Genomic DNA, 15,751 nt, shown 5'->3' with positions numbered 1-15,751 from the left:
TATCTTTTGGACTCAATAATTATACAAGAATACTAATATGTGAGCTCGTGACAATAATCTTACTCATAATAATAAATCTTAAAGCATATCTTTTAGATTGAAAATATAGACTTGAAAATAATCATACTCATAATATTAACAATAATCATGCTCATAATAATAAATTTTTAATACATATCTTTTGAATTAAAAACATAAACCTATTACAATAATTATTATACCCTTAAAAATAAATCTTTTATAGCAATTAAGAGGTCATAATCATGTTTTTCTTTGAGCCCAACCCATCCTTGAAGGCTTGCGACCAAATTTGGTCTGAAATTGCCTTAAGATTGGAGTAGATAAAACTACAAATGTAACTGTCCAAAAGCAAAAGCCCCATTGCCTAAGCTAAAAGCTCAATTCACACAGCCATCATCTCTCTCACTCTTACAGTATAACCCCCTCCTTTTGAGTTGGTTTCCTCCACGCAAAGAGAAAAAAAAAAAAAAAAACTAATCAAACTCTGTTGATTTCTACCCCTTTGCGAAGGTACCAAACACTTTCCTTTCCTTTCCTTTCCTTCCCGTCCCTTGGGTACGGATAGCCCCTTGAGACTCTCGCATCTGATTTTAATCCTTTTAGCCTTTTCTTTATTCATTTCTTCTGTTTTCTTGCTTAAATCGAGTGTTTGCCGACAGATAAGGAAGAATAAGCTGGTCTTTCTTTATCTTGGTCTTCTTCATTTCTGCAAATTTGTTCTTTTCATTTTTCTTGTGATTATTGGATTCTCAATCCGATTTTTTCTGATCTGAATCGGCTCCTTGGTTCATAATCCCTTTCTGGGTATTTCAGATTTCTTCATCTACTTCTTTACCGCTGATTTTGTCCTTCAATTTCAGCTAATAGGTTAGCTTGCCTTCTTAATTTGTGCTGGTTTTGGGCAGTTTTTCCTTAAGAGCTGATTTGCTGGTAGCTTTTTCATTTTGAGTAAATTTCGATGGTATTAGTTTTAGCTGCTTGGTATTGTAGAGACTCTACATTGTTGACTTCATTTCTAATGTGGGTTTTCCGTCCGTTCTGCTAGGAACCCTGTTTTTTTCAATCTTGGAACTAACGCCATCTTCTTTGTTTATTGTACATATTACTGTTGGTGAAAATGTGCCTGCTTTCTATCTGTTTAAACTAATCATCATATATAGATTCTTTGGCAATCTGATTCCTTCAATCATATGGTTACTTTAGACAATTAGAAATACGGAATTTTGTAATTTAGTTAGGTCTTATAACCGACTGAGCATATGACTTTCCCACCCTGTAAGTTGGTAAGTTGATTTTCTGGAATCTGCTACCTTCTCAGGCTTGCACATTGATGTAAGAATTGTGACTGCTTAATTTCCGTCCCAGCCCAGTAAAAAAATACTAATACTTTCTGAGTTCTTTATGCTTCTTTCTATGTTCCTCTTTTCCTGTTAATTTGGAATAAAGAAGTTGTACTAAGAGAAATGTTGATCACTACATTTAAATTGCATAGGAAGATCCAAATGTATAAGAAGTAAATTATTGTTGGAGATGGATTTAATGATAAACTTATTCTCCTTTGATTGTCTAAGTAAAGATTGAAGTTCCCAACTTTGCCTCAATTGTTGGCACTAGCAAACTTAGTGAATTAAAATATCAAACATTGTGCCGTGAAATGCTTTTTATTTGTAATTTAGTGTACTGTTATAAATATTGAAAACTTTTATCGGAAGAACCGTTCAAGAACAACAAAGTTTAAAGTCAGATTGTTTTGGTGCATCATGCGTAATAGCTGTAGAAATTCTTTAAATACTTTTAATTTTTTGTTCCAATATGACGAATGCAGAAGCGATGCCCCTTTAATTCTTAAAATGTTGTCTGCATAAGAATAATATGGCAAGAATAATAATTGAATGGTATAGTGGAAATGTTTGTCTCCTTTGTTTTCCATATTGGATACAAATATTGAGGTTAAATTTTGATTTGTGGCAGCAATGATATATTGATTTTCTTTTTTATTTCTAGGATCTTCAGTTATATCAAATTAACAAAATGTTTCCTTTGTTTCTCATATTGGATGCAAATACAGTGAGGTTAAATTCTTAGCTGTAGAAACAATGATATGTTGATTTTCTTTTTCATGTATAGGATCTTCAGTTTTTTGAAATAAACAAAATGTTCTAATGCTTAAAAGGTAAGGGAAGTTTAGTGATTTTTTTAACTTGTCTTTACAAGCACAAGTTCCCTTGAATTTGACTTTTTGGCTAAAATTTTTAGTTAGGCGGTGCCTCCAATTTACATTGGATTTCCTATGCTAACTAATTGGTAGACTTACCTAGGGTTCCTTTTGTGGGCTACATGATATTTGTCGCTGCACGGTGATAAAACTATTTGTTTATTGTTCTGGATGGACAACTAAAGTCTTTATGATATTTGTTGCTATTCAGTAATAAAAGTATGGTTTTTTTTTTTTTGGTTTTGGACAGACAACTATACCTGTTACTTAAGAGTATGTAAAGTTCTTGGGAATAGCTGTACTGTGGATTTTTACAAACGAATTGTTATCTTTGATTGCCAACTTGCTCTCTTTATTCGAATGATTTCTTACAATCACAAAATTATATCAAGTGGGTGTGGATTGAGCTCCTCCAACATGGCTTTATCCCCAAGCCAAGGAAGTTATTGTTGTTGATTTGTAGCTTATAACGTAAACCACAAATGATGTGACAAACTACAAAATTTAAGTACGCCCTAGGGTTTGAGTCAGTTGTTGGGGTATATTGGAAATGTTGATTGGGAAATTGGAACCATTATGTTGAACATAATTGAAAATGAAACTTTGATGTTGGGCAGCTTGAAATTTTAGTCAAAGTAGACTTCTTTTCTAGCTAGAATTTTAAGCTTCTATGATCACTTTTCTCTATAGGTGAAGCTTATATTGAACTTATTATGATTAGCTGAGGTAAATCTAAGCTCATATGATCATGTTCTCTACAGGTAAAGGTTATATTGAACTTATTATAATTACCTGAAGTGCCCTATGGATGCCATTAAGGATCTAACTTGGAGCTTTGCTCTTTGTTTATTTTGTGTTTTTGTGCCCACCCCCCCTTTCTTTTTACATTAGAAATTCTTACATTTAACTGTAATGGTTGACTGATAACCATCCTGGTACAATGATGGAATTTTAATTATTATGAGAATCAGGGATGTATGAACTTGTATATGAAAACGAAATGATATCTATATTGGAAAAGTATAAAGGTTTGTATAGGCACCAGTTATGTGGGAATGTTGAACTAATTACATTCAGGAATAATATGTAGCTTTCTCATTAATTGTGGCATTTTTCGTCTAACTTAATTCATCATCTTTTGTAGTCTAACATAAATAATGGCTAGATTTGTCTTTGTTATTCTTCCTCTCTTTCTTATGCTCAATTTTCAGGATCCTACAACCCTCTTTTTGACTATTTTATGCAGGGATTTATTCTCGTGATTCATCAAGAGGCATTGCTAGTTATCACTGTTGCTGTTTTTTCTCTTTAATAATATATGGGCTGAGGTGCACTTTTCATGGGAGGTGTAGAGGATGATGAACCAGCCTCAAAACGCATGAAATTGTCCTCTGAAGAATTGAGACATCTTTCAAACGGTTCAACTATTAAAGAGCCTGTAGCTGGGTCTTCAGGAGACTTGATGGCTCGGCCCCTGCAGTCTGAAGGGGGCGAAGAAGTTGTAGGTTCAAAAGGAGTTATAAAGAAGGTAGAATTTGTCCGAATAATAGCAAAAGCTTTATATTCTCTTGGTTACATAAAAAGCGGTGCTCATCTAGAGGAAGAGTCAGGGATACCACTACATTCTTCTGTGGTCAATGTGTTTATGCGGCAAATTCTTGAGGGAAATTGGGATGAAAGTGTTGTCACATTGCATAATATTGGTCTAACTGATGAAAGGACCATAAAATCAGCTTCTTTTCTGATATTAGAGCAGAAGTTTTTTGAACTTCTGGATGAAGAAAAAGTCATGGATGCTCTGAAGACATTAAGGACTGAGATTGCACCTCTTTGTATCAATAATGGTAGAGTTCGTGAGCTTTCTTCATCCATCGTTTCACCTTCTGATTGGTTTTCTGTTCGATCTCCAAAACAAGATATCAAGAGGGCAAGATCTCGGACTAAATTGTTGGAAGAATTACAAAAGCTGCTTCCTCCAACAGTTATGATTCCCGAAAGAAGGTTGGAGCATTTAGTTGAACAGGCCCTGGTCCTGCAACGAGATGCTTGCATGTTTCACAACTCTTTGGAGAAGGATATGTCGCTATATGCCGATCATCAGTGTGGGAGAGATCAAATTCCTTCTCAAACATTGCAGGTTAGATTCTATTCCACGAACCATGTTATTAAATCTTTGTCTCTTATCTTTCATCATTGCTTTAAGATGGTAAAATTCGAAGGAGTTTTTTGAATTCTTTTACATGCAAGTTTTCATGTTGCTACAATTGAAACAAATGGCACATAGTGCATTCTTTTTCATTTTCTTGTATTAGTTTTGTGGAGATTAGAAATCTATTGTCGGTTGTGCTTTATCAGTATGGACATCCTTTGCCATTTATAGGCTGGTTCTTTCCTTCGCATGTTAATATTAATCTTTCTTGATTTATGTTTTAAATTGTGGTGTTTACAATTTTACTGGGATTAGTGTTTGAAGACTTCTTTGTGGATATACAATTTTCTTATGAGGTGCAATCTTTAGGCATTCTCCAATAATTTACTAACCCATTACAATAGCCTTAAAAGCCTGGTGAAGGGGTTTTTTTTTTTTATATATATAATTGGGGGAGGGGGGATTCAAACCTTGCTTTTTAGGCAAGGGGATTATGCACCAACCAATGAGCCAAATGCTCGGGTGCAAGAAGCCTGGTGAAGGATTTGTTTGAATCTGCAAATGGCAGTGTAAAGACAAATCTTAAGTCATTAAAGATGATGGTTTATGGTTTTTGAGAAGCTCTCACCTTTAAGAGAGATGATGTGAAAGAAAAGAAACATCTAACATAGATGAAGTCATAGAGCGAGTGGTCTAGACGAAGTGATTTGAAGTCTATAATTAATTCGAGGGAAAGTGATAGCATTTCCAACCACATAGATATCTTATTGGACTAATGTAAAGTGCAATTGGTAGTTTTGGAATTTTAAGTCTGCTAGTATTATTCCATTTTGCTGTTAAAGAGTATTTTTTGTAATTTTTTATTCTATGAAGAATGCATTGATTATTGTCCATTGCATTATCCGGAGGGTTTTTTTTTTATAATTGGGGGAGGGGGGATTCCAAACCCTGCTCTTTAGGCAGGGGGCTAGTGCACCAACCAATGAGCCAAATGCTCGGGTGCACATTATCTGGAGGGTTTTTTATTTATTTTTTATTCTAAATTTGGTGGTTTTTAGTGGTGAATTGACTAGAGTCCTTAATTTCTCAATATATGAACTCCTTTATATTATTACCCATCATGTTTGGATTGATGGTCCCGGTGCCAATCTATATGTTTGTTAGGATTTTCATCACAACCTCTTTAGACAAGATTTTAACATGTGCTTTAGTTTCATCTTCAGACCAATATGTCATTCATTCATGGCTTCAATTTTTCAACCATGTATTGTACTTTTGTGTAAAGGGATTTATGCTTGATCGAAGACATGCACATCGTTATATAGCTTGATCTCTCAAGGATGATCTAATAGATGAGACAACAAGGTTTGATCATCATAACACAACCACTCATGAAGTCTTCCAGTGAATCCTTAAGACAATCTCAATGTGTTCTGAACACCTGCAGCAATATGCTTCTCAAACTCCTTAGTATTTACGGAGCATCATTAGTGTAGGAGTGGTCAATCAAATAATCTTTAAAGACCAGTTGCTGCCTTAACATGAGCAGTAACATGGACAACAAGTGAGACAAAACTTTATGTCATGGATTAGGTGTATTCTTGAGTCTTGTGTTAAGGAATCTTAGTTGTTGTAGGATTAGTGAGTTTTTGTCTCACAGACATCTATTTGTTTTTTACAACATATTCAAGAGTATCTCTTGGACCGAAAACCTTTGTAAAAACCATTCAAATAGTTTAGTGAATTTCTTCTTATGTTACTGTAGCTGATGTTGTTGATGCATTCAACCTAACAACGTACCAAGTGTCAACTGGGCAAGTACGAATTGGTATAATTGATTCATTGATGGGCTGGGTTAGTATTACCTAGATGCCTGTTTATGGCCAATTTAATAAATATTAGTATTTGTTATTATATGCGTTGCACATGAATCTTATTTTTTAATTATTTTTAATTATAGTTATATATAAATACAAATATTTTTGAAGCATAAACTTTGAAGTATAAGTACTTGAAGTTTTGTAGTTTTAATCTATAAATTATTTAATAATATTAGAATTAAGAAAAATATTTTTGAGCGTAAGTCATTCAATGCAATTAGAATTCTTATTTACAAATTGAATAAATCTTAGTAATATTTATAATAAAAATATAATTTTTTTTTTCCTTCCTTTCACTGATAGACATCTTGGTGAGACATTGATGATGGCAACATATGGCTCAGTCAGATCCAATCTCTTGCAACATTGACCTGTCATGGTGGGGCCATAGCTGACCCCTATTGATGTTGGTTAGGCTTGTCGAAGCCAGATGTGGCAGTCTCATGTTTGTTTTCCGGTGACAATTGTTGGGGTAATAGGAAAGGGAAAGAAAAAGAAAAAAAATCAAATAAGCTGTTCATCAGGTGCTTGGTTTAAAATAATGGGTGCTTATTGGGTACCATGGCTTTGTTTTAGATGGATTCAATGACTGTACCCATTTGATACTCATTTAATCAATGTGCAGATTGGACAGATGAATTTTAGGGCAGGCAAGGGCGGGCAAAAGGGTTTTGGCAAAATTTGACCCCTATGTGCAGGATGATAAACTTTGAGAAATAATGATAAATTAATCTTTTCCAATTTGCAATGCTGTGGTCCTGGGAGATGACATTCCTAGGAGCTGAGCTTCTTGTATTGAGTGTCAAATTCTCAAAATTCCTTGCAAAAGTGAACTTTTTAAAATTTTTTGGTACCAATGGGAGAGAATCAATTCTCCTTATTAGTACTTTCCGAATAGGTGCATGGGTTACATAGAATGGTTTAATGTTGCATATGAACCATGTTAGGCCAATATTAGTGGAAGGAAATATGTTTAGGCACAAGAGAAAATTCCATTTTAATTTACAGGCTTTCAATGAAAAACTTACTTCACATTAGAAGTATGGCAATTATATCTCAATAAAGATAAAATGATATATATGACTGATGAATTTTCAAAACTATAGAAACAATTCATTTTCCAACAAAGAGATATAATTATATTACAATCATTTGTGTGATGGATGGCTAACGTGTACCTGTATGTTTAATTTAAAATGAAACATTAGAATGAAGTAGATGATAATATATCTTTACTTGCCCCTAGCTTGAGTAGTTAGGAGATACGGTGGGTGGCTAGGTTTAAACTGTGTTAGGTAAAGGGGAAAATTTTTCTCAATTTACATTTTTTTTCTTTTCTTTTGTTTCTGCAGTCTCTTCCCAAATTATAAATGGACCAAAGCTCACAAATCATTGTTTTATGTTTTCATTTGCCTTCACTTTCTATTTTCTTTTTCAATATCTTTTAGCGGTTAGGCTTCCAGTAAAAGGGGCCAACGATGTCTGACTTTGTAACTATCATTAATGCACATCGTGGCTACCTGGAGAACTGATTTAGCAATATTCTACCACCAACTAGGTGGGGTTTAGGAGGTTTATATTTAGATTATGACTACTAGAAATCATGGTGAACCTTTAATTTTATGGAATTTTGAGTCACAAGCTGGTGTGGAACATGTCAAATAGAGTTGGAGGAAAATTTAGGCTCCAAGTGATGTTGGATTTTCGTGATACTTCTATAAGTATTCTTGGCAAGTTATCATTTCATTCACTATATATAGGTTTATGTTCTGTCAATGGATTTGTTAATGCCCATTTGGTTGTAAGGAAATTGCTGTCCTTAGGACTTTAAGAGCTTGGTCTTTACTGTGAATTTCTTAACTTAATAGGATTATATTTTCTTTTCTTTTGTTTGAATCTAGTTAACACCTAGATACTTTTACTTGTCATAAATAACAATTAAGGAGTTGAAAACTTCTGATTTAAAGATACTTGAGTCCTTGCTGAAAGGTTTTTGGTGAGTACTTTTGATGATAGTTTTTGTGGAAATCATCCATAGATCATCATTGGTTTGCTTTTTTCATAGATTTTATCTTAGTTCATAATGCATTAGGATGTATGAATTGTACCAATTTCTTCCCAATTACAGTAAAAACTCTATAAATTAATATTCGATAAATTAATAACCTCGATTAAATAATATTTTTGACTAGTCCCAAGTTAGGAACAATGTAGTAAATTAATAATTCGCTAAATTTATAAGATAATATATTTTAAAAAAAAACACATAGGTCCTACTTGATATATAAATTAATAATCTCCTTATACATCAAAATTATATATATATATATATATATATATATATATATAAATGACTCAATTAGGAGGTCTTTGTAAAATATGACTCTAATGTTACTTGTTTTTTCTTAAAATCGATGCCTCCTTGGACATCATCTCTAACTTTTCTTGGTGCATTAAGAAGTTCTGTAGTGTTCTTGTATTGCAAGAGAACATTATGCATTGTGATTGTTGCTTGGCTCACTTGCAAGTTAAACCTTTCTGACACCCATTATGGCAATTGCTTTTGGGTGCAATTTGGATTTTTTATGTTCTACTCACACAATGCTTTATGCATTTTATCCGTCATTATTGATTTCTTTACACCTTTGAGATGAGAAGCCATTATGTTTAGTTTTACTGTTTATGATACTGTATTTTCTTTTTATATATATTTTTGCTTGACTTAATGTTCATGAAGTATTTTAATAAGTATACATCGAATGTAATTTTAGTTTGTTACAAGTCTATTTAATAAGACTAATTACTTTCATAAACTTATTTTGGTTAAACAAATATATAGAATAATGATATATCATAATTCGGTAATTAGGTGATATTCGTATAATCACAATACATCATATATGTATTAAGTTCAATGTTTTGGAAAAAAAAATAAAGAATACCTTGATAAATTAATTTTTATTAATTAATGTATAAATTAATAAATTATTAATTTATTGATTAAGTAATATCTCAATTAATTAATAAATTTTCATGATCCTAAAGGTATTAAGATATAGAGGTTTTACCGAATATGGTAGGATTCCTAGGCTTTGGTTATTAGGAGAGCAAAGTGGGTAGATGGAATGATCCCGATGGAAAATTGGAAAGAATATAACTTTTTCTTAGATTTGGTAGGAGAAAAAAGTGAGGAAAGAAAGTAGAATTGATTGGCATTTTATTTTTATATTTACAATAACCAATCCTTTCATTTTGGAGAAATTATGGAAGATAAATGGGGAGGGATAAAGAAAAGTGATAATTTACTGATATGTTTTTTTTTTTTTTTAAATTGTCCTTTTATTTCCATTCACAATTTTATGATGCTATAAAGATATGATTTTAATTTTTCTTTCCTCCCACTTCAGTCCTACTGAGCGATGAATGAAAAAACAGTAGTTTTCTTTCCATTCACTTCTCGATCTTTCTTACCAAGCACAATCGTGGAGTGAAAAAGAAAATGCTTTCATTCCTTTCACTTTCTCTTCTTCCAATTTTCCATCACTCCATTTTTGCATCTTTCTTGAGCCAAGTCTTATCAACCTGCAAATCCCCTTGCTAAAGAGAAAGGAAAAAGATTGAATTATTTGTTATGCATTCAAGTGAATTTAGTGTCCTCTCACTGGAATATTTGTTGACTCTTGATTATATTTTATGTTTGTTTATTCATTGTCTGAAATTTTTTCTACTTGTGGCTTGCATTATCTTTTCTTGAATTGTTATTGCAAATTCTTTTTTACATACTTTTTTGTCATTCTCTTGCAACAGATACTACAGGCTCACACTGATGAAGTATGGTTCTTGCAATTTTCACATAATGGGAAATACTTAGCTTCATCATCCAATGATCGGTCGACGATCATTTGGGAGGTACTGTTATTCACTTGGAACATGGATATAACATATAATGTTGATATTGTCTAGGATAACCCCTTATACCTATAATGTATTAATTTGATATGAAAGTAGATAGTATTTTTTAAAAACTAAAAATTTAACTTTTGTGTATAACAAAATGCAGGATTTTATTTTTAGATAGAGGAGAATTTTGTCTGAATGTGTGGCTTATTTTAGCTCTTCATTCATTTTAATCAAATATGATTTTGCTTTTCCCTCATTTCTTTTGTTTTTTTTTTAGCAAGTTTTAGGGAGGTGAAAAGCAAATAACAAATAACAAATAGTAAAGGCAACAATCAAGTGAAACCTCAGTGAAAATATTCCTAGATGCTAGGAATAAAGAAGTTTTTTTTTTTATAATTGGGGGAGGGGGGCTACGAATAAAGAAGTTTGATAATGAAAGTTTGCAAGCATTGTAAATATTGGTTTTTGTTTCAAGAAAAGACTATTGTAAGAATTTGGATAGAATTATGTAACAATATTCTTAAATGAACCTCTAAGATGGAAAACATTATAAAAAGGGTTCTCTTACACTTCAAAGGAAAAATTTAGAGGGACATGCATCTTCATGTCTAGTATTATCCTTCTCAGGAATTTTTTCCCCTTTTCATTTCCTGAATATGCTAACCTATTTCTTTATTTTAGAAGAGCTTCTAGTTTCTCATCATTATAGTTTCTTAATGTTTTGAACAAATCTGTCAAATTGTAATGCTGTTGATGACAAGTGTCTTTTTTTTTTTTTTTCTTTTGATGGAATTACAAAGTGCTTCTAAGAAACCACAATATATCAATTTATTACCAAACAGACTTATAGCATGGGTTTCTTTAAACAAAATTCAAAAGAGGCATGTTGTTGCGATTTGAGAAAATAGATACTTTCTGTGATGATTTAGGGCAGGAATTATGGAGTTGACCACAATGAGGTTACTGGCTGAGTGTGGTTTGGTTGTTTTGTTCGCTCAAAAATCATCATTTTCTCATGCTGATAATGTGAATGATGTCCATAGAAGTCAGTGTGAAAATTGCTAATACGAAAATGAGGTGAGAGTTAAGAATCAAATAAACAAGAAAGAAAAGCTTCAAAGCTGGGATTACCAATATTAGAAGAGAGGGGAAAGGTCAAAAAGTTATAGCCGAGATGCAATCTCTGTAGTACAGCCCCCAAAAATAGATAAATAATTTTAATAGTCATGCTACCCAAGATAAAATCAAATTGGTTTTAAAAAAATGCTTGTCTCATTTCTTAACTTCTGTTTCCACCCTTTCTCACAATTTCATCATGACTTATCAATTTGATTCCTTTTGTATTAGGATGTTCTCCTTTTTCTTATATGTATGCAAGTTTTTTTTCCCTCCTTGAAAAAAAAAAGAAAAAGAAAGAGTGGTCTTTCTCCACTCATCTAGTATGCCTTGGACAAGTGATGAAGTTTGTAAGCGAATATATTGGTCTTCTATACATTCCCACACATTTGTCTGGATGCCATCTGGTCAAAATGCTTTTCCACTCTTCATCTTCTTCAAAGACTTCCTTAGCTTGCTTTCTTCAATCTGTCAATGGAAGGCATAATTTTATTTTCTTTTGAATTATTAAGCCCTGCCAAGGTTTTAGTGGTATCCAAATTTAAGGAACTTATGGAAAGAGCTCCTCGATCTAACTTCAATGGTGTTCTCAGTAACAATCACTATTTTTCATTTTCATCCTTTATGCACTGCATTTGATTTAAATCCTTTTCTCTGTAATTTGTAAGTTTGGCAAGTTTTAAGCATTTTTGAAAGCCAGAGCCTTCACTTTTTTTCTTTTTAATGTTTTATACAATTATGCAAGGGTTTTTGTGATATTAAGAGGTTCGCTTGGCTGGAATTTAATTTCATGCATACGAGGGTTATACTGATGTGTATCAATGCTTAGATCACTGTGAATCAATTATCTTTTTGCTGACTCAAAAGCCTAGCAATCAGTCAATTTTCTCATTCTAATATTTTGACTTATTGTAGGTTGATGCAAATGGAGTATCTTTAAAACATATACTCTCTGGTCACCAGAAACCTATCTCTTCTGTTTCATGGAGTCCTGATGACCATCAGCTTCTCACTTGTGGTGTAGAGGAGGTTGTAAGACGCTGGGATGTCTCTTCTGGTGAATGCCTCAATGTTTATGAAAAAGCTGGTCTTGGCATGGTTTCATGTGGCTGGTCTCCAGATGGCAAATGGATATTCTCTGGTGTGAATGATAAGAGCATCTGCATGTGGGAATTGGAGGGGAAAGAGCTAGAGTGCTGGAAAGGGCAACGTACTCTAAAAATTTCTGATTTGGAAATAACAAGTGATGGGAAGCAGATTATTAGTATATGTAGGGAAACAGCAATTTTATTACTTGACAGGGAAGCTAAAGTTGAGAGGTTAATTGAAGAGGATCAAACAATAATTTCGTTCTCATTATCAAGAGACAATAGATTCTTGCTGGTAAATCTTTTAAACCAAGAAATCCATCTATGGAACATAGAAGGTGATTTGAAGCTTGTTTCTAAATATAGAGGCCATAAACGCACCCGCTTCATCATCAGGTCTTGTTTTGGTGGACTTGAGCAAGCATTTATTGCCAGCGGTAGTGAGGACTCACTGGTACAGACCTCTAATTTGTTCTATATCAATCTTTAGCTGTAAGTTAGCCTATGATTAGCATGGAAAGCAGTGTTCTCGTATTAGAATTACTGTTGTCTTATATTATATATGGGATCCATCTGTGCATAAATGTGTCATTTGAGTGAGCGATATAGTATAGTAAGAGACTGCAGTTTTATGGAGGCTTCTAGATCTCAAGCAAGTATAGGTAGTTATTGCTTTATCAGAGAGAGTCACATTGCATTTCATGTTCATCAGTATGTGCAGTCACATGCTTGCGTAGGTGATATTGTCATGTAGATCAGAGCAACTAGATTTCTTTTACTTTCCTGTGTTTTCACAATACTTGCCCAGTCAAGAAACTGATTAATGTCTCTTTTTGGTCATCCTTCACCTTAGAAGTTGTTTTGTTCTCTATAATGTCTTTATCTCACAGAAAATGCTATAAGATATTTGTCACTGATGGCTTAAAAGATATCAACTATGCATATGCTAGCATAAACATTTTCCATCTGCATGCTTTATGTCTTGTCATTATACAGTCCAGTTGCTTTATCATTTCTAGAATATTTATTTCTGAACAACCTAGGTTTCGCCTGGTAGTTGCTTCTTATCCTTAGGATGGTTAAGGTTCAAGGGTTAGCCTCTCTCTCGTTCTACCCTCATGGACTTCCTCATATATACCAAGAATTTCCACGACTGCATGCAGCAGTGCACACATGGTGACATTGCAGATTTTGGCCAAATTAATGATAATTTTTAGGCTGCCTGAACTTAGTGCCAAACACTTCAGTCCAGACAATAGGTCTTGGTTTATTCCTAGATGTTTATGGCTTCATCGTTGGACTCTAGTCTATTTCTGTCATAAGTATAGCGCTGAAATACTAATTAAACTCTATGACATTATGCATACGCGTTTTGTAAATGTAAATTCATTAAAAATGTTACTTATTTCTGAAGCTAAAGTGACTGCAATTAATTTCTTTTTCCTGTTTGTTTAGGTCTATATATGGCATAGGGGCACGGGGGAGCTTATAGAGGCATTACCAGGTCACTCCGGAGCTGTCAATTGTGTAAGCTGGAATCCAGCAAACCCTCACATGTTGGCATCAGCTAGTGATGATCGTACCATCCGGATATGGGGCTTAAATAATCTAAGCACGAAGCTCAAAGACACTCACAGTAACGGCATCCATTATTGTAATGGAGGAACTTGAGAGATTGAATGCATGCAGCCTGCAGTCATTGATACCTGATATGATTGGTTTCATGTAAATACTTTATCTTGTTGAAAGCTGACATTCATAACAAAAAAAGATTGTCAACAATGCAGCGACTTTCTGATAATAAATTTGCTATTTTCTCTTTTAACATTTAATTAATTTGATTACAGTTATGATGAAAATTTGAAGCATGCTTGCTCTTTGATAATGTAGCTTAGTACCTGACAGTGCATTTCTTTTCTGGTCTTAACCTTCATTCTCATGGTGTATTACCAGTCGTTGGCATGTGATGCTAATACATATATTATTAGATTTGAGATGAGAGAACAGAATTCTGAAGGGTCTTTAGCAACATAGCTTCTCTGTCTTGAGCGTCTCACTTGGGGAGAAGGCTCATTTTCCATGCATAAGATTCGACTATCTTCACACCTGAGATGGTTTTGATTTCAAGGGGAGGGATAGAGAGGTAATATAGCAGAAGGGTTCATTCTTAATTTATGTGACAAGAAATATTAAGATATCCACAAGTTTCCCCAGAAAGACAAAAATAGAAAAGAGAAGCCTTGGAGGGAGTGGATGATAGAACAAACTCAAAGCCAAACATCATAGCTGCTAAGAAGATTTACATAAAATTTCTGCTTAAGTAGTTTTTAAGCGACGCTGAAGGAACTCGCAGTGCTCTCCACAAACTTTCTAGCTCCCTTAAACCACCTCTTGTCTCCAGCTTGTGCCTTGCAAATGTATAGCTTGCCATTCTTTACAGTAGCCGTAATTAATTGGTGCTTGCCACCTTCATCTCCATCAGCAGTTCTTGTCAGCACGGACAGGTTGTAGTACTGTGTCCCACCAATGACAGGAGTTGAACTCTCCAATATGTTTGCGGTTGCCACGGCGTTGGATTCAAAACCACCCTGACCAATTCAAGTATGTAAGTATACATTAAAAAAGAGACAGGAAATGAGGGACACAAAACATCAAGTATATGAGGAGGAGGTAATGGTTCCCAAAAAGCGGATCCGTCTATGTTAAACTGTCCACTTTTGATATGTTAGTGAATTACCTCAGCATCAGTTACACCAGCGTATGTTTGTTTGCCAAGCAGATAGTCCACCTGCAATGATCCATGAGAAGCAAATTAATCAGCAAACATTAGTATATTCTTAGTTGTTGAAAGGTTCAATTCTGGATATGTACATTTGCGAGGAATTGCTCAGGGGAACCGAAGTCAGTTATGGACTTCTTGTCAGTTGAAGTGACCATGACAGTAACATTGCTGTTAGAGTCGAAGTTATCCTCGTATCTCAGGACTTGACCTGGGTACTCAACCTCTTTGCTTGGGTTCCATTTTGATGGAATTGACAGCTTGAACCCATCCCCATTGTATGGCAAGTAGTCTGTGTTTGTTTTTGGCTTACCAAATACATTTGCTGCAATCAACCACAATTTTAAAGCTATCATATCTGAAAATGATCATCTCTAAATCAACTCTCCCTATTTTGCTTCCCAGGACACCATCATATATCCTCGTAGCATTACATGATATTATACGACTAGAATGATGCTCTCTCTGCACAAAAAACACATACAGGAATGAATGATGACCTCTAAAGCTACATAATTCCTATAGATTTTTCTTATCCAGATTTCTCTGCTGCAACCTGCAATAATCATGATCTGGGTGTCTTCTCCCAATGCAAAAAAAAAA

The 15,751-nt window shown here is 33.9% G+C and overlaps 2 protein-coding genes across 7 annotated transcripts; one reads left to right on the top strand and one right to left on the bottom strand.

The window, feature by feature from the left end:
* The first annotated feature begins 378 nt into the window (after positions 1-378).
* On the top strand, positions 379-14,194 carry LOC110409981 (WD repeat-containing protein 26 homolog). 6 transcript variants are annotated; one of them, XM_021419528.2, is made up of 6 exons: positions 387-698; positions 835-888; positions 3,483-4,373; positions 10,073-10,174; positions 12,197-12,823; positions 13,825-14,194. In XM_021419528.2, the coding sequence occupies exons 3-6, from the start codon at positions 3,576-3,578 to the stop codon at positions 14,038-14,040; spliced, it is 1,743 nt and encodes a 580-aa protein (XP_021275203.1). In that variant the 5' UTR covers positions 387-698; positions 835-888; positions 3,483-3,575; the 3' UTR covers positions 14,041-14,194. The 6 variants fall into 6 exon arrangements, with proteins under 6 accessions (XP_021275206.1, XP_021275203.1, XP_021275207.1 ...); XM_021419531.2 differs by lacking the exon at positions 835-888 and having other exon boundaries at positions 379-531; XM_021419532.2 differs by lacking the exon at positions 835-888 and having other exon boundaries at positions 387-576.
* A 324-nt stretch (positions 14,195-14,518) lies between these two features.
* On the bottom strand, positions 14,519-15,656 carry PSBP-1 (photosystem II subunit P-1). Its single transcript, XM_021419533.2, has 3 exons — positions 15,241-15,656; positions 15,107-15,157; positions 14,519-14,957 (listed from the first exon to the last, which is right to left on the bottom strand). The coding sequence occupies exons 1-3, from the start codon at positions 15,502-15,504 to the stop codon at positions 14,697-14,699; spliced, it is 576 nt and encodes a 191-aa protein (XP_021275208.1). The 5' UTR covers positions 15,505-15,656; the 3' UTR covers positions 14,519-14,696.
* Positions 15,657-15,751: the final 95 nt, after the last annotated feature.

The sequence above is a fragment of the Theobroma umbraticum genome, unplaced genomic scaffold, assembly GCF_002168275.2.
Source record: "Theobroma umbraticum cultivar Fairchild unplaced genomic scaffold, ASM216827v3 scaffold_44.0, whole genome shotgun sequence".
NCBI classification, from domain to species: domain Eukaryota; kingdom Viridiplantae; phylum Streptophyta; class Magnoliopsida; order Malvales; family Malvaceae; genus Theobroma; species Theobroma umbraticum.
The sequence above is the reverse complement of the archived record's forward strand: the minus strand, read 5'-3'. Positions and strand labels throughout refer to the sequence as shown.

Excerpts from the sequence above, each read along its gene's own strand:
- LOC110409981 (XM_021419531.2), top strand. The coding sequence starts at position 3,576 with ATGGGAGGTGTAGAGGATGATGAACCAGCCTCAAAACGCATGAAATTG. Across the intron at positions 4,374-10,072 it reads TTCCTTCTCAAACATTGCAG|ATACTACAGGCTCACACTGA; the intron begins GTTAGATTCTAT and ends CTCTTGCAACAG. Across the intron at positions 12,824-13,824 it reads GCGGTAGTGAGGACTCACTG|GTCTATATATGGCATAGGGG; the intron begins GTACAGACCTCT and ends CTGTTTGTTTAG.
- PSBP-1 (XM_021419533.2), bottom strand. The coding sequence starts at position 15,504 with ATGATAGCTTTAAAATTGTGGTTGATTGCAGCAAATGTATTTGGTAAG. Across the intron at positions 15,158-15,240 it reads CTGAGCAATTCCTCGCAAAT|GTGGACTATCTGCTTGGCAA; the intron begins GTACATATCCAG and ends GGATCATTGCAG. Across the intron at positions 14,958-15,106 it reads CTGGTGTAACTGATGCTGAG|GGTGGTTTTGAATCCAACGC; the intron begins GTAATTCACTAA and ends TGAATTGGTCAG.